The sequence below is a fragment of the Chiloscyllium punctatum genome, chromosome 26, assembly GCF_047496795.1.
Source record: "Chiloscyllium punctatum isolate Juve2018m chromosome 26, sChiPun1.3, whole genome shotgun sequence".
Taxonomy (NCBI): Eukaryota; Metazoa; Chordata; class Chondrichthyes; order Orectolobiformes; family Hemiscylliidae; genus Chiloscyllium; species Chiloscyllium punctatum.
In genome coordinates this window covers 44,616,316-44,639,449 of record NC_092764.1, presented here as the reverse complement: position 1 = coordinate 44,639,449, position 23,134 = coordinate 44,616,316, and the positions used below count along the sequence as shown (strand labels likewise).

The 23,134-nt window shown below is 39.4% G+C and overlaps 1 protein-coding gene across 6 annotated transcripts in view; it reads left to right on the top strand.

The window, feature by feature from the left end:
- The window catches only part of znf423 (zinc finger protein 423), a 366,010-nt gene extending 345,102 nt beyond the window's left edge, over positions 1 to 20,908 (top strand). For all 6 annotated transcript variants that reach the window (XM_072596261.1, XM_072596260.1, XM_072596259.1 and 3 more), the window contains one exon: positions 20,276 to 20,908. In XM_072596261.1, coding sequence (XP_072452362.1) covers positions 20,276 to 20,305 — 30 coding nt within the window. In that variant the 3' untranslated portion in view covers positions 20,306 to 20,908. The remainder of the gene's footprint in view (positions 1 to 20,275) is intronic.
- Positions 20,909 to 23,134: the final 2,226 nt, after the last annotated feature.

The window sequence follows — 23,134 nt, the reverse complement described above, 5'->3', positions numbered from 1 at the left end:
CAGGAGACAGTTTCTATGGAACAGTTGACTAAAGTGCTGTAACGTTGAAGAAGTTTCTTTGCACATTTATCCAGAGCCACAATAACAGCAATCTGAGCTTCCAGTCAATGTTGTTTGTGCCGCAGTGGAAGCAGAGGTATCGGCCATCAGATTGTGAACCATGTCAGTATTTGACACCAGACTGAAGTCTCTGATCACTGTATGTTCACCAAGCTGTATTGCTAACTTGGCTCAATTCTTTTTGCCATGTCGATGCTGGCACCATGTTGCTTGATATTGAATACATGCATCCTGATACAGTATGCATTTTGGTCTATGCACAGATCTATTTTCTTTGGCCCAGTCCTCATCTGAGTCCTGTATATGTTGTTGTCTTCCAGTGAGTTGGCACCTTGAATGTCCTTGGCTCCAGGTACTTGTGTTCACTTGTCATGTTTAGATCACACCTATCTGGTGCCCTCTAACTTAGTGTCAGTTTCTGAACTGGCAGCAGTGCTGGGGAACTCACTTGATAGTGCTTCTTCGTCTTTACTTCTTGCTTCTTATGTACTGACTAGGTAACTGCCAAAGCTTGAGGATTGAAATGAAAAGGAAACAAAGGCTGTGCTATGCAGGAGAGGAGAAAGTAAAATGAGTGCATGCACCATCTGCAGCTGGTACATCAATAGAGACTGAGGGATGAAGAGATGAGGTTAGACAAGGAGAATCAGCCATACAGATCTTCTAATCTTCAATGGTTTCAGCCCCCTTGATTATCACAGCCTCAGCAATGGCCCTTCTCTCTACCCACCCCCCCCCCCCCCCCCCCCCATGTCCACTCCAAGGGAGGAAATGTCTCTTTCCTACCAGTAAACTCCTGCAGTCTCCTCTTGTGCACTGCTTCCTTTCCCTAGAAAGAGGGAAATGTGCGTGTGTAATACAATATGTTTGGATGATGTGGCTGTCATAGATGAATAGTTGCTAGCATGCAAAAGCTTTGAGATTTAAGTTGGTTTGAGAACAGGACTTAAAAACCAGTCTTGTGGGTGTGTGTGAAGTTGAGGTAGAGCAAAAGAATGTTAGGTGTGAGTCCTGTATGTTAGAAAGTGTTAGTAAGAGATAGGAATGTAGTGAATTGAACAGTGGATATTGATATTCGTGCAGCTGGTAGGATATAAGATGCATTAACTTATGTGAGACCATTCAACTTCTTCCTGCACTGTATCCTGGTCCTTAGTCTCACTTCTCGCATTAATCTCTGTCACCGATCTTTTGTGGTGGACCCTTGAGTATTTGTGTAGAGGCTGACTCTCTCAGGATTGAGGATTTCTCTTGTGTTCTTTCTGTCCCTTCCAACAGGATTTCCAGGGCAGTGTCCAAAAACCTTTTCACACACACTCTCCTATGGTTAACATTGTTCCATTGCACAATATTTAGAATAATTTCCACATCACTGTAAGCCACAATACACCTCCCCCTTTAAAAGATGTAGGCTAGCTTTAATTAGTGCTAGGGAGTAACAATGTTGGACTCCCTGCTGATTTGTGCAGCCAGTAAATGATGCAGGAAAGTCTGGCTCTATGCAAGTATTGTGGCATTGAGCAGACTGCAGGAACTTGTTATATCTACAGTCAGCTTGTGCAAGTTAATCACACATCATCATCTCAGCGCCCATTATCAGGCATTACTCAATTTGACTTCCATGTGGTTGCAGTGTCAATCATGGCTCAGTTGATGACACTCTCATTCAGTCAGCAGATCCTGGGTTCAGCCACTTGGACTTGGAACAAAAAAGTTGAGCCTAACATTCCCAGTGTAATAATGACCGAATGCTGTACTGTTGGAGGTGCTGTCTTTCAAACAAGGCATAAGACCAAGGTCATACTTACCCTCTGAGACATTACTTCAAAGGGAAGTAATCTATCCTTAGTGTTCTGGCCAATATTTACCCCTTCAGTGAACATTATCAAAGAATTTTTTTGTTAATCACTTGGCTGCTGTTTGTGTTATTCAATGACTCCTCTTCACAGCTCATCATGGTATAAGATATATCTCATAGGTTTTAAGCCTCCATCCTCCTTCCTGATAGGGATTTACAGTATTCTGTTGCATCTAATGTGATAGAGGAAATCGACCATGCAGTCAAATGAGAAGAAGGTATGCTCTGTAACCATATATAATGTATTGCATGATGGCAACCAGGTTTCAGTTGCACATTGGTATGATGGGCATAGTTACTGAGACTACAAGGGAGACCATCTTAATCATTTCAGAACCAAAAATGTTTCCTGGCCTGATGTTACGTCACCACATTGGAAAGTGCTTAATGCAGTTCTCATAATTAACTGTTTCAGATTCTTCCAATCTCATGTAATATCTCTCTCCTCCTGCCACCCATCTCCCCATACACACCTCCCCCAATACCCTAAGCTTTATTCCTAATATTAATGTTATGAAATTGTGTCCATGATTGCATTTACCACAACGCTAGTCTCTGTCTAAGTCGCTTCAGACTTGGAATATTGTAGGTCACTGGAATGAAGATTGTTGACTTTGACTCTCTTCTGGACATCAGATTCAGGACTCTGGTCACTGTTCACCAAGCATGATTGCAGCATAAAGTACTTCAGGTGTGTATTCTCTTAATGGCTTTCCTGAATTAATCCCACTCTTCATGGCTCAGTAAGACGAATCCTGTTCCTGAAACAGATTTCCCTAAATGATTCCCACTGTCTGCAGCACGACAATTAATCTCTGTGACTTCACAGTATTTTGCTGGACATGCTTCCTGTCTCTATTGCGATTTAAGTAATGGAGCTCCTAGTTTTTCTGTGGTCTTAAAAGCATCCGAACCTCCTTCTTTCCTTAGATTTGTCCACATATGCATTAACTTGTCCCTTTTATTGCTTTAATTCTGGGTCTGCAATGTTCCTGGATATGTGAGCTCATTGTAAATCATTTCTGTGCGTGACAATTTCCTTTATATTGTAATGCTTCTTCATGGTGGCCACTCTCTGGTGGCGATGCTCAATCTTAGCTGCAAGCACTTTGCTTACTTCTAGCTTTTCCAGCCTCAGCCACCAGGGATTTCAACTTTACCCGTAGAACCTTTGATGTCTGTTTGCTCTTTGGCTGAACCTTGACTTGACTGCTCTGACAGATTAGTCAGCATCTGTGACAACCTGTGACGACCTCGATGTAACCAGAATTCCAGCTCCATGGAGGTTCTAGTTCACACTCACTGCAGCAGTTGCCAGGTCTGAAATGATTTTGTTTTATCATCAACTGTCTTATTGACTCTTGCCACCAGGTTCTTTTCAGTAGGATATTGAATGTTCAACACCTTCAGATGCTAACTGTCTACTTGAGCAGCTTCCTTAAAGCTGTGTCAGTAAAATCTTCAGATCTCCATGGCTGCCAGCTAAATAGAGTCTGTGCCACTTGCCACCATGATGTATGATAAATCCTCCCCACAGCTCATCATAGTGTCAGATACAATGGGTAGATTTGCTCTTTCCTGGGCAGGATTTACAGGGCCTGTTTGATGCTGTGTGGTAGGGGAAAACCACCAGGTGGTCTAATGAGAAAAGGCTCTTATTTTAAGCAAGGTATTGTTTATTGCATGATAACAACTCAGTAAAGTTACATTTCTACACTTGACCCTATAACTTAGACTACAGGAGGGACTTTGATATTTGGTTTTATTTATTCAAGGTCCAAAACTGTTGCCCTGTTTCAGTCCATGTGACATTTTCAGATTGGGCTGTGTTTAATACATTCTTCCACATTAACTCTGTGACACCCTTACATCTTTATACAATAGTTTACCAGGTGCAAATTTGCTGTTGTGATTTCTACATTATAACAGCTGTGTATATTTAAATATAAATGTCAATAAGACATTGTATGATACCAAACATTGTGAATTATTAATGCAAGTCTTTCCTTCTCTTCTATTGGAGCATTTTAACTGGAAGAGTAAATGCAGTCAGGCCTCTATAATAAAGCAAGATAAAAATTTTATTAAAAGTGATTCATATCCCAGAAACCTTTTAATGTTTTTACATGCTGAAACCAAAATTCATCAGCCTGCTGGGTGCATATTAAAGATGTCAAGGTGCTGTTTGAACAAAAGTGAGGAGGTACCATGGGTTTTTAAAAAAATTATTCATTCTTGAGATGCGGGTGTCACTTGTGAGGCCAGCATTTATTACCCATTCCTAATTGCCTAGAGGGCAGTTAAGAGTCATCCACATTGCTGTGGGTTTGGAGTGACATGAAGGCTCGACCAGGTAAGGAAGGCAGAATTCCTTCCCTAAAAGGATATTGTGAATCAGATAGATTTTTATGACAATTGACAGTGGTATATAGTTGCCAAATTATTCCAGATTTTTACTGAATTCAAATTTCACCATCTGCCATTGTGGGATTTGAACCTACATCCTCAGTATATTAGCCTGGGGTTCTTTCTTACCAACTCAGTAGCATTACCATTACACCATCACCTCCCCATAACAATTTCCTTCTCCTACAAATGCAACTTAAAAATTAAATTTAGTGACCAGTTATCCCTTTTCAGTTTGTGAGGCAATGTTATCACAAGATGACTGCATACAAAATTATCACTGAATTGTTTTTGCTGAAGAGCTATTGATTGAAATATTTTGAGCCTCACTAACATAAACTTTCAATATAAATACAAAGGAGTATTATTGCAAAATTATTGTATGCTGATAAAGGAAGTGTTTGGGTGAAGTTGCCAATGTTTTCCCCCTGGTAGGGGAGTCCATAACGAGAGGGCATAGGTTTAAAGTGAGAAGGAAAAGATTTAAAAAGAACTGAGGGGCAACTTTTTCACACACAGAGTGGTGTGTATATGGAATGAGCTGCAGAGGAAATGCTAGCGAAAGATGCAGTTACAACATTTAAAAGACATTTGGACAGGTACATGGACAGGAAATGTTTGGAAGGATATGGGCCAAATGCAGTCAAATGGGACGAGATTAGAAGGGCCTGTTTCTGTCGTGTATGACTACTTCCTAGACTGAAACCATGCGATTCTGTAATGTTTTCTTGGCTATAAACCAACTGCATGTAGAAAAATAATATTTTCGTTATAATATGAAAAATACAGCAGGAAGTTGATGTCTTGTGAATCATTCTATTCAATGTCATTTTTACAAAATCACATCCAAAGAAAACTGCATGGTAGCTCTGCATCTACCTCACTCTAAACCCTCTGCATGGCAAGTCTGCTCTTTAAAAGAATCATCATGTATGAGAGAACTTTTCACTTCTTGCATTAATGATCTAGATGAAGGAACTGAGGATATTCTGGTTAAGTTCGCAGATAATACAAAGATAGGCAAGGACGAGTTGGACCGAAGGGTCTGTTTCAGTTCTGTATATCTCTATGACTCTAGGTAACTCAGACAGGTAGCATTGAGGAGGCGGGGAGGCTGCAGAAGGATTTGGGCAGGTTAGGAGAGTGGGCGAAGAAGTGGCAGATGGAATAGAACATGGGAAAGCGTGAGGTCATGCACTTTGGGAAGACAAACAGAAGCATGGATTATTTTCTAAATGGGAAAAAAAATTCAGAAGTCTGAAGTGCAAAGAGACTTGCGAGTTCTAGTCCAGGATTCTGTCAATGTAAACTTGCAGAATGAGTCAGTGGTTAGGAAGGCAACTGCAATATTTGCATTTATTTTGAGAGGACTTGAATATAAAAGCAGGGATGTACTTCTGAGGCTCTATAAGGCTCTGGTCTGACCACATTTGGAGTATTGTGCGCAGTTCAGGGCCCCATATTTCAGGAAGGATGTACTGGCCCTGGAGCATGTTTAGAGGTGGTTCACAAGAATGGTCCCAGCAATGAAAAGTTTAACATTTGAGGAATGTTTGAGGACACTGAGTTGATACTCGATGACATTCAGAAGGATGAGGGAGGATCTAATTGAAACTTACAGAATACTGAATGGCGTGGACAGAGTGGATGTAGGGAAGATGTTTCCATTGGTTGGAGAGACTAGGACCCAAGGGCACAGCCTTAGAGTAAAGGGAAGAGCTTTTAGAAAGGAGGTAAGGAGAAACTTCTTCAGCTAGAGAGTGGTGAATCAATGGAATTTATTGCTACAGAAGGCTGTGGAGGTCAGTTCATTGAGTATATTTAAGACAGAGATAGATAAATTCTTGATTATCGAGGGTTATGGAGAGAAAGTGGGAGAATGGGGTTGAGAAACCTACCAGCCATGATTAAATGGCGGAGCAGAGTTGTTGGACTGAATGGCCTAATTTCTGCTGCTATGTTTTCTGGCCTTAAAATGCAGAAAGTGACAGTCTTGAGACAAAAGAAAAACTGCAGCAAAGCAAAAAGGAAAGGGTTAGGGCAACGCACTGTAGACTGTCCTCCCTGACTGAACTTCTGACTATATCAGCACTGAAGTTTACAAAATATGCAGGATGAGGAAGGAAATATAAGGACATCATGGTTGCAGGGAGGAGGAAGCAAAACAAGTTTTAAATGGGGTAGGTAAAGCAAAAGTGGAGAGAGATCTTACCCAGATCTTTTAAAGATTAGAGATCCTATGTTTGTAGGTATGTTCGCCGAGTCGGGAAGTTGATTAGAGATCCTGGAAAGGTAAAGATCAAATCAGGCAATACTGAACTGAGACCAGATGGCAAAGGAAGCTGTAGAGCGGGAAAAAAACTACTGTGGACACAAGGAACTTCATCTCTGTTCCTACTGGGAATGGGAGGGATGGAGGCATTATTAAAAACATGATATCATTTGTTAGCAATAGCATGGGATCTCTTGGTGTGACCATCCACCGTCATCTGATAGAGAGTACCAAAAATAAATTGATCTTGGTGTTGGTAAAGGAATATCATATGTAAAGAAAGTACGTACCTTAAGTGATGTCACTTCCAGGGCATGTACAGATATGTACATATACAGCATGGAATACTGCCTGCTGCTGCTTTTGCCACCAGTAATTGTAGTTTGCTATTACCACACTCTATGTTGCCAAGCCAGCATTTGGCCTAAATGTTCAGCCGAACCAACCAAATTCAGTTGTGTATTTTTATAACCCCCTTTGCTGCACACGATTCACTGCACACCCGTTGAGTGCGTTTACTGTTTGTCAGGAGTGCAAACTACAGAACATATGAGGCTTTAAGACAGGCCATCTGTTAGTCCTGGATTGTTGGAAGATTGTCAAACTAGTCTAAAAATAAGCAGATAAAAATACACTGAAAAAGACAATTAAATGCTTTGTTTTATTCTTTGGAAAGGTGTAAACAAAGTTTGGCTTTGTGATAGCATGTAATGAAGCATGCAAATCTTTTTAGCTGCGTGAGATTTCATTGTTAGTTAATGAGCTGAATATACACTGTCGGGCCAGCTAAAGTTTTGTTTGTTTAAAATCAGACGTCCAGAAAATTTAAGATACATGTTACTAAACAATACTGGTTTTGATTTTCTTGATGGCCTTAAGATGTCTGTAGCCAAACCATTATGATATGACTGTAAAATGGGGCACACTTGGAATCGGTGGCTGTACAATATGCTAAGTAGTGGCTTAGTGCTCATTTTCTGGTACTAGATGTTGTTGCACTTAAGTATAGTAGATGTAGAACAGACATACTCAATCAAACCATTGTGAAGAGCACATGAGGATGACTGATTTCTTTACCACTATGGATTAATCATGAAACACGTTAAATCTCCACACTAACAACAAAATCAGTTGCCAACACGCATATTGTTTTGCTAATGTGGAGCTGACTGGATTTAATAGAGTCATAGCAGATTTGTTTGAGCAACAATTGAATAAAAGCCAATGATATGGGATGTATAGGATTGGTCTGAAATAGTTGGACTGAAATTTGAGGATACAAAATCCTAATCAGATTTTAATAGCGTGGTTTTACACTTGAGTAAAATTCTCCAGAATGTAATTATATCTTGTTTAGAATTGATTTTACATGAGTTGTACCTTGTTTCTCCAGCTATGAACTCAACTGAAAGGCTAAATTTTACTCGCCCCGTACAGGCAGAGAGACTGGTGAAATAGCAGTTGAGCTGTGATGTGTTGGAAATCTCTTAGCTTAGGTCACAAGTCAGAATAGTTGTTTTCTCCATCGAAGAAAGCAACCGATTTGCATAATTCAGGAACCAATTTGGGCCATTCTGTGAGGCTGTCTGTAATTTGCTGATGCACGCGGACCTTTAGAATGAGGTAAAGCTTCCAGCTTCATAATGGAAACCTTCCTGTAGCTATCCAGGAAGTCCATCAAAGTCAGAGGGGACAGGGTCAAGAAAGATCCCTGCTGCAGAGTCCAGCTCCCATGAGAGGCTTCCCCTTTGTCTCACACCGGGGAAATGCCCTCATCTCCCTATGTTTTCATTGATACATAACTGTCTGGAGAACACTTCTATTTTGAGATGCACCAAGGACAAACTGCCTGCCTCAGCAGCATCCATTGCTGCTAGTACTCTGAATGGACAGCCATTAGCTAGTTATCCTTAATTGAATAATGTGACACCAGGCATCCTCTTGACTACTAAGGTGCAGATAGACGTCCCATGCTTAACTCAGCATGTCAGAAAATAACTGGATAAAGTTGTTTAATTCCCATAATTTGCAGTGGGTTTCACTGCTTTCAACTACAGTTATGGGAAGGCCCCAAAGGTGCCCACATAGAGTTTGGCTTTTGGTCAGTGACGCCCAGTTTGGGTTCTGCCAGGGTCACTCAACTCTTGATTTCATTCCAGCCTTGGTTTAAACATGAATAAAAGAGCTGAGTTCCAGAAGTGAGGTGAGAGTGACAGCCGTGACATCAAAGCTGCATTTCACTGAATATGACATGAGTTTCAGCAAAACTGAAATCAGTGGGTATCAAGGCAAACTCTCTGCTGGTTGGAGTCATATCTGGCAAGTAGGAAGGTGGTCATGGTCATTTGAGGTCAGTCACATTCGATCCTGGACATTTCTCCAGGAGTTCTTCAGGGTAGTGTCCTCACCCCAACTATCTTCAGCTGCTTCATCAACGACCTGCCTTCCATTAAAAGGTCAGAAATAGGAATGTTTGCTGATGATTACACAACGTTCAGCACCATTCACAACATACTGAAGCAGTCCATGTTCAAATGCAACAATATCCAGGCTTCGGCTGACAAGTGACATTTGCCCCATACAAATGCCAGACAATTATCATCACCAGTAAGAGACAATCTAACCACTGGCACTTGATATTCATGGTGTTATTGAACATCATTGAATTCCTCCACTGCCAACATCCTGAGGTTACCATTGACCAGAAACTCAACTGGACTTGCCACATAAACACTGGCTACAAGAGCAGGTCAAAGGCGAGCAATACTGTGTTGAATAACTGATCTCCTGATGCCTCAAAGCCTATCCATCATCTACAAGACACAAAGAATGTGATGGAATACTTCCCAATTGCCTGGATGAGTGCAACTCCAACAAAACTCAAGAAGCTTGACACCATCCAGGAGCACCACCACCTGCAAGGTCCCCTCCAAGCCACTCACCATCCTGCCTTGGAAATATATCGCCGTTCCTTCACTGTTGCTAGGTCAAAGTCCTGGAATTCACTCCCTATTGGCATTGTGGGTCAACCCGCAGCAGGTGGACTGCAGCAGTTCAAGAAGACAGCTCACCATCATCTTCTCAAGGGCAGCTAGGGATGGGCAATAAATGCTGGACAGCCAACAATACCACTTGCCACAAATGAATAAAAAAAAATCTTGGGACAGGATTTCCCAGTGTGTTTTCCTGACTTGCAGCCATAATTTTGGTGGATGATCAGTTAAAACTCTGAGAGAATGTTCTCTATTCCTGCTGTAATCACAGTAAGAGATGAGGCAGAGGAAGTAACCACAGAAAGTCTGACCCTTTGTGTTTAATATTCAGTTGTTCCCCTACAGAAGATTCAGCAATGTCTGTTGGGTAGTTTCAAAATGAACAGAACCTTGTGCCTTCTAGCAAACCTAACTTGGTGCTGGAACATTTAATTGAGTGGCAAGGTGGAGATCCCATCTCCACAGCTATTAAGGCCCTTAAATGAGGAATTAATCCAATCAAACACCTTATAGTTCTGCTGCTGTGAGTGGTGGGAGGATGCTTATCATTCAAGGAGCATAGCAAGCAAACTTGCAGGATTTATTTGTGGGTTCCTGGAGTGTGGGATTGAGGGCAGAGAAGAATGGGAAGTCCCTTGAGAGGCCTAGCATCTAGAATGGGACAAACCCTCAGATAGCCATCCTACCACCCATGTTTCTAGCCCCCTCCCATCTTGCCAGCTATCGTCACCTGTGCATGGGCAGCGTCTCATCAATATATGCAGTTCTGAAAGCAGCCACCAACTTATCAGTGGTGCTGAGAGTAGAAGTAGGCTGTGGGCTTCTGATATCTAGCAACTCTCAGCAGACAGGACCCTGCCTCGAGGATACTCAATCCCAGAGGAATGTGTGCTCTTGTCCTGTGAACTGACTGAATATGGTACAAGGTGCAGAAGGATTTTTTTGAACAAAGGCAGTGAGGGGCTCCTGCTGCCCCTCCAACCACTGGTCAAGACTCCCTCACCCAGTAATATTCTACCCAGTGTCTTATTGGACTTAAGTATGGCAAGACCAAAAGGTTAATTTCTATCGGCTGCATCTTCAAAGGCATCATTTAATGTGGGGTGTAATTTGACATTGAGCGGCTCATTGTCTGATCCCACCTTGCAGAATATTTTGCATAATGATCGTTCCTGTGTGATCAGTCAGCAGCACCCAGCAAAGGAAATGTTAGACTATGTGGAGCCATGTTTGCAACACCCAGCATTGGTCAGGCTTTGTTTCCAGAAGAATGGGTTCCATCAACAAGATGGATGTCTCAATGTGACTTTAGGTGGGTGCTGGGCAATTCATTTGAGGATGTAAACTTGTCATTTGTTTATTTGATAGACTGTTGGCTGAAATTGGGCATTATTGGCCCAACTTTTAAAAGGAGTAGGTGTAACCAACAATTGTGTAACCATTTGCAGCCACAATTAGTGGCAAGTGGTATTTGTTGGATATTGCCAACTTTTGAGGAAAAATAACAATTGTGACATCTGGTGGACAGTCAGAATAAGACCTCACTGACAGGTTAACTGGGGAGTCACATGATTACGTGAGCGACCTAACTTTTATCTTCTCAAAAGTCCCATGTTGTTACATGCTCCAAATGATAGACACACATACCAGCTTAATTTTGATTGGATGTCAGTAGCTGTTCGTTATTTATACAACTTAACATAATTTTAAGAGTTATGTTGTTTTGTAAAATAAGTGGTTTACAATTTAAGAGAAAATAGACCTTCTATTAATATCTAATTATGTTAGAAAACCAGTCTTGTTGTTATTACATAGATTCTTAATGTCATAGTTGACTGTTTTAATGCAAATTGCCAACCTGTGAAAAAAAGGTAAGCCCAAATCCCATAATGATTTTTTTTCTTTCACATCAACCATTTATCTTGATAATTGCTACAAATGTTTTTGAGCAATTTACATCAAAAATTAGTAGGAGAAGAATTTTTATTAGATTCTCCATATGAAGGTTTTCCATCATGCCAATGATCACAATGGCGTAGTTCAACTGATGACAGGAAAAGTGTAATGTCCTGCTTCCAGGCAATTGTTCAACTCTATTATAAAAAAAACTGACACCTGTCCTCAAACTACCAGCTCTTACATAAACACCTTTATCTCTAAAGTACTTGACTGTATTGTTATCTTGCAGTTCAGTGACTGTCTTTCCAATGACTCCATGTTTGATCTTTACAATAAACCTCCCTTCCCATGGTTTAAGTAAGTCATGAACGATAGTAAAATATATGGCGCATTCGCCTTTTTTTTGTCCTCCTCAACCTCTGTGCAGCTCGTGGCACAGGTAAACACATTATCCTCTCTGCTGTTGTCCAGTTTGGGGGAACGTCACCGGAAATCCTAGCTACAGCCTACCAGTGTCGAGAGTGTGGTGCTGGAAAAGCACAGGAGTTAAGGCAGCAGCCGAGGAGCAAGAGTCTGCAGTCCTCACTTTCTCCAACAGCCTACCGGTGCCCAGCAGGGTCCAGGAGGGAGATTGTGGGCCCTGCCACTTCTCTGTCTCTGGAGCCCCTTTCTTTCCCCAGCCTGACAGCCTTTAGCACTTCCCCTCACATCCTTCAGATTTGAGAACAGGGAGCAAAATGTTTCCTTTTGAGCTTTTCTGCTTTTTTGATTTCTCGGTTGCTACTTTCTCATTCTCATGTAGTCACGCTGTAACATTACCTTGAGTACTTGACATAGAATTGGAAAAATTCATCAATATCCTCAGCAAGTACCAACATTCCATTAAACTTAAGGGCACAGAAGAACAGATTTTTTTTCTTGACTCGATTGTATCTAAATTGACACAAGACAAGAAAAATAAGTTTTTTTTCAAAATAACTAACACGTTGCTACACAGAAAAAGCTATTTCCCTAAGCACAACTTTCACAGACTGATGAGATCATAGCTAATGGCTTTCCACCACATGTGCAAGAAGCTGGAATATTTTAAACAAACAATTGTTACTCCATTGCCCATCCCTAATTGCCCAGAGGGCAGTTAAGAGCCAACCATATTGCTGTCGGTCTGGAGTCACATGTAGATCAGCCCAGGTAAGGATGGTAGTTTCCTTCATGAAAGGACTTTAATGAGTCAGATGGGTTTTTCCAGCAATTAGGAATAGTTTCATGATAATTATTCGACTCTTAATTCCAGATTCTTCATTGAATTAAAATTCCACTGTCTCCTGGCAGTGCATGCACTCATTCATATTGCAGTGGTGTGTCAGTTTGGATCTCTGCAGAGGGGAGTTGAACCCTTAACCTTTTAAGGCGGAGGTGAGAGTACATCCACTGAGCCTCAGCTCTTCATGTCTTAGCCCACTGTCCACACCCCCTCCAAATTTAAGTATGTCAAAGCTTTCTGCTGTCCTCCACACTTAAACCTCAATTTCACCCAAAACTTTACAGCTTATTACCTAAACTAGAGTAATTCTCATCTCTGTTACCTATCTGATCACTGATCGGCATTGACATCTCAGTCCCCTAACATTTCTAATTTAAGTGTTGCGTTCAAGTGCCTTAATGACCTCAGCCAGCCCCACCCCTGCCACTCTCACCATCTATCTCTATAATCTTCTGAAAACCTATTATTTGCAAAGAATCTGTTTTTCCACATGACCTGTATATCCCCATTCTCTGCCAAACCACCTTGGCCATATTCACCAGAATTTCTTCTCTAAATCTTTATACTTTATTTAAGATCTTCTGTAAAATATACCTCCTTGGCCATGCTTATAGTCACTTCCTTCAAATAGCTTCACCAATACCTTAGTGTCAATTTTTATTTTATTTTCTGCTCTGAAGTGTCTTTTGCTATTTTCCTACATTAAAAGCATTGTTTTAATGCAAGTTGTTTTTAAAATTAGCAAATGGTGAAATCCTGTTCTGTTTAAGATTTTAATTATTAAGTGTGTCTATAGTTCTCAACAGTGCAAAGGTTTCATAATAAATCAGCTAACATATCTTGCTTGATATGTAGTGTGCTGACATAATGAACAAGAAAGGGATGGAAAAGATCCTGACATGTTTGGAGAGAGAAAATCAACGTAGTGAAAACAATTACCATACCATTAAATTAGGTTGCTTTGAACTGTCAATATGTCTGTCTCCGAAATTTACACTAATTGTTTAAAGTGCATTAAGTATTGCTGTATTGCTCTGAATGGGAAAGGAAATATGACGCTGCAAATCACTATTTGTCATATATGGTATTTTTCAAAAACGAATCTCCTTCCCAAACAAGACAAGTGTCCTTCATTGAGTTAATATAGTTTCTTTTTCAAAAAAAAGATCAATCACGGGAATAACCCTTTAATTTACCAATGGTGAAAAGTGCAGTAGGTCACATTATCATATCATTTGCATGTGGCACAGGTCCAGCTCTGCACTGCAGAAACTGACAAAACACCAATTTCTGGCACAAGGACATCTACTCACAGCTGGCACCAAAATTACACCATTTCTCAGAAAACAATAAACTACTATATTAAAGGGGTACAGCATTCATCTATGTTTTAATAATCTCCAGTTTTATGAAAGGGATAGATAACAAAAGATCCATTATTGGTGTACTTCAGTCACCATTACTAAACTATTGGCTCAAAACAATCTGGAAGCAGGATTTCTGTCTGAAACCCAATGTACGGTGATGTTTTTAAGATCTGCCTCTGTGATGTCACGAATGGACAAATATTCTGGCTCCAGCTACTGTTTCAGTTTATGTCGTCACTAGATTAGGAAGCCAAATAGTTATATTACTGCTTCCCATACAAATTGTATGTTCCCTATTTGCTGTAATTAACAATTTGCCTTTGTTCATTTTGGGACCTTGCTGTGTGCAAATTGGCTGTCACATTCCCTACAATACAGCAGTTGAGTATATTTTAAAAGTACTTAACTGTAACTCACTCAGGAATATCCTGAGGTGATATAAGGTCTCGCAGAAGGTTCTTGCTTTTTGATTTATTTAATTCTGGATTGAAGCCTTTTTTCTCCACCAGTCAGAAATATATAGATATTGTATTGAACAGGATGGAAAGAAAGTTTATTTTGCTTCTTTAACTTAATTTATTTTTGTTAATTTAAGCATACAAATTAGGAATACCCCATTTGGCCCCTCCAGTCTGCTTTGTTTTTTATTAAGATAATGGGTTGATCTGATTGGGCCTTCAATGTCTTTTTCCAGCCTATCCCTGACACCAATTGATTCCCAAAATCAGTCAAGAATCTCTCTTCCTCTGCCTTATAAATATTCAGTGTTGCTGCCTGCCTCCATGGCTTTCTGGTGAAGAGAATTCCATTGACTCTCAATTAAAAAAAACTCATCTCTTCATCATCTTGCCTATCCTGTGCATATTTTCCAAACCAAAAGTTTTTTATCCACTCCTAATGTGTCACTAGTGCAAATTAGTAGTACCTAGAAGTTGTAGCCGAGGTAAACTCATAAATTATCATTCCTGGGAGGAGCTAAGTGACCAGCTCTGATAGCAAAGCTGCATGAGAATGTTTCAGTTTAGTAATGTGAACTTACTCCTAGGTTGAGTTCAGTTTCTCTCAGGGAACCATCATGTATCTCAGTTGAAATGCAACTAGCTATTGAGTAGTATGTAATAATCCTATTTACTGCTTATCAAGATCTAACATATCTTCTGCTGAAGACTTCTTGTGGTATCCTTCTCCACACGGCATCAGTAACTTATACTAATACAAGCAGATTGAGGTCACTCTGATACTCTTAGTCTTACAAATCAGCAACTGTCATAAGGATCTTTTGTTATCTATCACTGGAATTTTCCAGAGGCTTAGCCAAGATTGAAACATTGCATGTTGAATTGCAGATGATGGGCAGAATCTTACGCCCTCCCCTTGGCAGTGTGGTTGCAAGGGGCATTTAATCAGATAGAGGATTGGTGGGTTAGGGTCCCATCTACAATCTGATTATATCTCTGATGGGAAGTCAATTGATGCTTACTTAAGGGCCTTATCCCATTTCCATCAATATCCTAAAGGTGGCAGAAAGCTTGTCATGTAGGAGATATGGCAAGGAAACCAGTGTGGGTGACCTGCGGACTCTCTGGCATAGCCCCGGTTCAAAAGTGCTCAATGGTTGATTGAGGGACCCAGAATTGCAAAGGAGGGATAGGACTGCTGAGAGCCAACCCCTCCTTCCTTATTACTGACCATACACCCTGCTAGTTCTGTGGTCACATTCATAGAATCCCTACAGTGTGGAAGCAGGCCATTCAGCCCATCAAGTCCACACTGACCCTCTGAAGAGTATCACACCCATACTCACAGTACAACCCTATTCCTGTAACCCTGCATTTCCCATGGCTAATCCACTTAACCAACACATCCCTGGTCACTATGGGCAATTTAGCATGGCCAATCCACCTAACATTGCTGAAATGATAACATTATAACAAGATTAAAATTTCATTGATTTTTTATGTACAATTCAGTTCAAGGAAAATCCAATTTTCCATGAGTTGACTTTAAACCTTGCTAAAATTTATGAAAGAAATTTATTGCTGGTTGTCACCTAAACCAAGATGTTATTAATTATAAGATACAGTGTCACCAGGTTGACAGTGACTTTGAGCATTTGAATAGCTTTTCATTGTGGCCTTCAAAGATGATGTAACATGTCATCGCTTTAAGGAGCTATCCTGAGAATTTTGGTCCAAAATAGCATTTATCTTTTTAAAGATAGGATTTCTCAGATGGCTGGTCCCACTGGGTACCACAGTTGTCCAATGTTAGGTACTGGGACAGATGTAGTGGTGATGAGTTTTGTATATATGTCTCTGTACAATGCACTACCAGGAAAAGCAGGTCAGGCAGCAGGAGGAGCGAGTGCACAGCTGCAGTTTCCCAAACTGGCTCACTTCCAAGATGGTGGGTTTGCCATGGGGACAAGCAGAAATCTAATTGTCTCTGTGGATTTTTTTTTTAAGAAAAGTAAAGTTTATGATAACTGCTGTTTCTTTTTGTATGTTGTTACCAGTGCAGATGCTGGATTATTACCATGTTAAATTCTTGTTTGATACAGACAGTTATTTTAATTGCTATAATTATCATGTTTGAATAGGACAAATTGAAGTAAAAGTGTTCAGCACCGATATCTGTTTCATACCACCTGAGTGTTTACAGTAGGATGATGAAAGTGGCTATTAAAACTAGATTGGTATAGGAAGTTCTACTTTGTTCTCTTTAACAGCATTACAGTGAACTTTTTGCCTTTTGTACATAGAGATTTGAAACCAGTATTTTACCCCATATAATAATAAAAAGAGATGTCAGATAAAGAGCCTGAGGTGTATTTGCTATTCCACGAAGTGAGTATAACAAACACAGTTGCCTGTCTTAACATCTTTTGCTTTTTGAAATTTCCTCCTTCAATTTTGGGCTTGTCCCAGCATCTCCTTTGTTGTTTGTTCCAATTTTATTAAAGAAAACATAACAATGTCAACATGCTTCAATGTAGTGCAAATCAGTTTTTTTCATTTTTTTGTTCTTATTTGAAATTTCTGCATAACAAAGGCAATTCAAACAGCAAGTCAGGTAAGCCAATGAGAAAATGCTGCACATGTTGAATTAAGCATTCCAGGTAGGCATAAGCAGCAAATGGCAGTGTTTCTCAATGAAGTCTCTAATGCTCACTTTCTCTCAGAATATTTGTAATGGTATGGTTCCAAAACTAAGAGCTGAAGTGGATTTGTGTCAGTTTAGATTACGAATTCCACTGACTTTGTATGCAAAATGGATGTGGTCTTTATTTAAATCCGGAATAAATGTCTGTTCGTAGATACTTAGCTTACAACAGTTGACATGCATTTAATGCACAATCACCGATAAAACCTTTCTGATTATCTGGATAAACAGCTCCTTACTTGCATTATTATGTGGAAGGATTATGGCCTGGAGTTTCAGTTTTATGCACAATTACTTACCTGGGCACAAACTACACCAGAAATTGCACAAGTTTTTAAGAAGTGTTTCCTCTCTATTAAATTTCTGCTCAGACTCATTTGTGTACTATTGAAGATCTGATTTCTGGTGCTCTCAGACAATATTTCACAATGTAGTTTTCTTTAATAAATCTAGAAAAATTAGGCGGGTTGGTGTCAGGACAGATACCATACTTCTCTACCTCTGGCCCAAGTGACTTCTGGATGGGAAGGTTCAAAGGCAACTGTCTCGCTCTGCTGCCACTTTCAGACCCTTTAGTTACTCAAGGACCACTAAAGAGCTTATTCCCTCCTGGGCTGCAATTATTTCAGTCCTAGGTGGAACAAATAAGAGATGGCATAACTGACTGATAATCCTGTGCAAGCTGCCCATTAGCTGGAGAGCTGCCCTATAGATCTGCAATATCTTTTGCATGATTAAATGTAGTGTGTATAGGGTAGGGCAGTTTGGCTTCCGACATAGAATCCACCACTGTTGCTTCTGACCCCAGTAGCTGCTTGTGACCCCTGCCTCCCAAAAAAACGTCTGCATGTTCCTTCCACACTTGTCGCTCATTGCTCTTCCATCTTGGGAAATTCAGTAGCCACACCTCCACCATGGTGCAACTGAATATTGGAGCTGCTACCCTCTAATTGATTGGCATCCTGCGGGCAGCTGGGGCGTCCCATTTTGAGGTCCTCAGCATCTTCGTTGGTGTTCACTGAACTGCCTGCTGAGGACACACGGGTGCTTCAGTGCTTTTGTAAGCAGCTTGCAAGGCATCCAGCAAAGCAACCAGTGTTTTAGTACATTTTATTCAAAGCTTTCAAAGTTCTTTATTACAGAAACATGCTCAAATTTAAGAGTTTCCTTGAAGGCTGCAGATGGCACAATTAGAAGTTTGCATTAGTACTTAATTCAAACTTGGTCCATGGCCAATCATTCGTGGACAGTCAGCTTCTGTTTGATGGTTTTTAAATCAGTGTGGAAGATCATTGAGACGTGATTTTACTGGACATTTTTTGCCCCTAATACTCTGTTGTCCTTTGTGGTAGTTTGCCCTATTTCACACAAATTGGGCTAAAGAACCTGTGCAATTTAGCAAAAACCTAGACCAGTGTGTAAATAATCCTGACCTATGAAATAACCCTTTAATCACTTCTAATCAAAATTCCAATATATGTACAATTGTCATTCTCATGCTCACCTTACTGGATCAACATAATGTATTTCTGCAATGTTGACATTCAATAATTTGATCTTTTTTCTGCTCACCCTTGATGTGAGACTGTTTAAGAGACAAAAATCCTGCACAATAGCTGAAGAAAAAGTTACTGTTATTTATTTAATTGTTTATTATTTACTGTAATTTCCCAGCAGTCAGATTAATTGCAAAGTTTTCAACATTTAAACTTAAAATTGTGTCATCTAAAAGAATGGAGTGGAATAACATAGGGATTCAAAACTGAATATTTACTCTGGTCAGCTTCTTAAAACCCTTTTTATATTGACACTTGGAAGTTAGATTGAGCCCAAAACATGACCTCCATTTGACAATATAAATCTCCTGAATTATGAATGTCAAACTGGTGCTGTTTTTAAGTAAACTCACCTCAGGAGTAGGTCTCCTGCTAATACTGATTCAGATGCACAAAAGCAGTTTAAACTGTAGGCGGATTTGCTGTGAACCATTTTTGCCTTCAGTATATACTTTTTCTGTTCGTACATCTTTGTATGCATATTCATGTATAGTTAAACATTTACATGTTATGTTATATTAATTGTCCTTGTAAGCAGCTCAATTTAACAGGCCATATTAATGGAAGAGTCAGTTGCACTCGATGTTATTACTTTAAGTCCTGACACCACATTATAATACTGGATCACATTACAATTACAAACAATGAAACCTGAACTGTTCAGCCAGTATTTTGATATGAATAAATTAATATTTATAAAAATCAGATTGGAGACTGTTAATCTTTCTTTAAACGCATCTGGTCAGCTTTTTATAAACCGGAAGTGCATATATGTGAACTATATGTTCTATTATGAGAAATCGTACAAAATTGAAATGAATTAGGGATTTTGTGTTTCTTAAATGGAATATTTAAATGAAGGAAAGCTGACCAAAAAAACACAGGTATTGTGCTTCCCTCTTCTGGTAGAAAGACAGAATTTGCTAAACATTGACAAAAAGCATCAGATCAAAGATAGCACCAAAGAGTTATTCTTTGATTTCAATGTTTGGAACAATAATTTAATAAATTGTTCCATGTCTGTAGAGTTACCCTCCACATGACTATCAGTTTGTTGCAGAATTAAGTCAAAAATACTTTGACACAGATTCAAACAATTTTTTTAAAAATGGATTTTAAATCTCAAATTTCACATGATCTATTTTTAGAGTTCACACAGACTTACATCTCCTGCAGTTTGTATTCATTTGCAGTCTTGTCCAATGTAATATCATTATTACAAAACAAAGGTGATTGTCATACCCAGTTGATTATAAGGAATTATGTGTTCAGTCTTGCTCTTGTTAAGCTAATGAAATTGGAACCTAGTACAGATAACAGTTACTTTTGTCTCTGTGCATAAAGCTAAGTTGTACAAATTTTACATTATCTGCAGTGAGCCCTGGGTGGATATGGACACGTGTAATTTATCCCTTATGGGGTTTTTTTGTCTTTCCAGAACCACATGATGAGTCAGCACGCACAGTAAGGTGTCAGCACTGCGAGACATATTCTCTGCAGAAGACTCGACAGAGACACAGTGGGAGAGAACTTTTGAACATTACATCCAATCAAAGTGTCATTTGAAACCCAGATGTAAAACTAATGATTTGGCCATGAGGCACTGCTATTATAAGCAGTTTGAAATGAATATTAATGTAACAGATTAAAAGTATTCTATGCTCAGTATTTTTCTGTCCTGCTTTTAACTAGTGAGTTCACAGCTTTTGCTTCTAATCAGAGTTATAGTGTGTTAGAAACATCAGCTTTGTTGCTGTTGTCCTTTGTTGCTTAATGTAGTAAGCTAATAGATGTCAAGATAACTAGATGTATTTTGTTAATACTTGCTTTTAAATGCCGAATTAGCCAGTTGTGATAACTGTGATGCGCTAGCTTGCCATTGTCAGAATTTTTTTTTCCCTTTTTGTCAAAGAAAGATGTTTTAATTGAATTGACCGGTTCACAGTACAATGAAAGATTATGTAAAGAAAAACAATGATTACAGTGCAACTGGATGGTGTTTGCTTATAAAATGTGATTTACCTGATTGCAATAACTAGGACAGTATAATAAAGGGAAACCACGCACTTGATCTGTCTTTGTATTTTGTGTGAATGCATGTGTTGGTTATTGTTCTCTTTCAGTCTAGCAGAAGGTCTTGACCACAGTAGAGTGTATTAATCATCATTGCACATAATGCAATACATTTTAGTGTTATACAATAGCTAATATTAGAGTAGTCATGCAGAGATTATATGATTAACTTTATAATTTTGGTCAGCTTGGTGTCATAGCACACTGCATGTTGTGGAGGACATAAACCCCTTGCACACAATTTAATATGACTGTGCTTCCCTTTATACTATACCAGAACTCCCTTATGTTTTTTAATTCACCCTAGAGATGTTCAGTGAAATTGAGGTCAGGTTTGTCTCCAACTTATTTCAGTAATGGTTCACTGTAACCTCGTTTCACTATGTTAAAGGCACCATAACTGGAAGATGTTGTTTTTATTGCACACAACTTGCACTGTTTTACAGGGTACTGCCTCAAACTGAAATATTGCAACACTAGTAGAAGTGGAGGAGGTATTGGATTTGAAATGGTAGGATGTAATGTAGGTAAATTATATTATTGAATTTTCTGTTGCAACCTTATATTGGTTTATTTGTCCTGTGTTTGTTTTTCTTGCCCTAGTTAAACTTTGTATGGAGATTTATATATGGTGTTATGGCAATGTATAAAAAGCCAACCACAAGAAAACCTATTGTTTATGAATTCCCGTCTTTTTAATCAGCGTTTCTGTGACCCTTTCCCAACTACATTATTTCATGAAAACAATTTTTACATGAATTATGAATGATTTATTAAAAATGAGTAATTCAAATGATAATTTTCATAAACCAAAGACTGCACAATTCCTTTACAATCAGGATAACTAAAACGCTTTGACCTTAGCTTCTTTTAGATTGGGTAGAGATGTTAATGAACAGAATCCTCTTGCTTGGTTTTCTCTCCATCAAAATTTCAGTCCTTCTGGAAAGATCAAATGTACACATCACTTAATTGTATTACGTATGTGTGCACACTAGACCATGCAGATATTGCCTTGGCTTTCTTACCTCCTCTGGATCAATATTTGAAATTTGGATTTACAGCTTTGAAAATGACAGACTTTTGCTGAAGTTACAAAAAACATTTCCGATTGTACAACTCCTCATTGCTTTTTTCTTCCAAATTTTTCTTCCACGTTGCCAGTATTTCTTAGAAAAGACGAGCAAGGCACCTGCTGTTCAGACTCCACCCTTCCTTCCTACATGCAAGCTGGAAGATGCGTCAAGGTTCATATTGACTCATACTTCTATTCACCTGTGTTTCCTGCAGCTGACTTGAGATTAGGATATCTTGTTAAGTTAACCTTTGCTTAGTTACACCACAGATCAGTATGTTATGTAGGAAGTGCTTAAGTAGTAAACCAAGAGGTGCCAGGGTAATTGAATGTGTTTCATCAACACAGTTTAGTTAGTACATCATCAGCTTGTGCCACTACAGATCATTGCTGTCGATTTTCTAGTTCAGCCTGAGTTGCAGGTGAATTTTTCCAGCAACAGTTAGGCTTACAAAATTCAGTCCTTATTTTTGGCATGACATGTGCCATTTCAACTGCAGGTTGGTGCCTGTGGTGCACGCACATAAATTTGACTAGGTAAAAACAAGGACTGCAGATGCTGGAAACCAGATTCTTGAGGCAGGCCATGCCAAACACCATTTTGTTCAGGGCTTTACTGTGCACACAGGGAGTGCTCACTATAAACATGTAGGCTAGGTTATTTGGAATGTCTGATTTGACGTCAGCATTGCCATTTTAGAGCTCAGCACTCCCAGTAGGTACCATTTCTTAATCACGGACAGCTCAGCATGCATTCAACAGCAGGATTCCAACCCTTCCTCCACTCACGGACTAACTACCATTGCTAACTACTTAAAGAGATCATTAGTTTCTTAATAGATTAGTTGTTTATTGATTTCTACTGGCTGGTTCTGAAAATGTTATAGTGTTTGATGGTTTCTAGAGTTCTTGAATATTGTTACAGTCTGCAAGGCTGAGCTGAAGTATACTGTCAAGATTTTAAATGTTTTGCATAAGCAACATACTGTGTGACTCAATGACAGATGAAGATGAATGTGCTTGGAGGATCGTCAGATGTACCTGAAACTGAAGTCCAACTGGTTGAGAATTCAATGCAGGACTGGTTGAGAATTCAATGCAGAAGCAGTATTTCAGACATACAAGGCTGAAGTATTTGCAATCATCTTC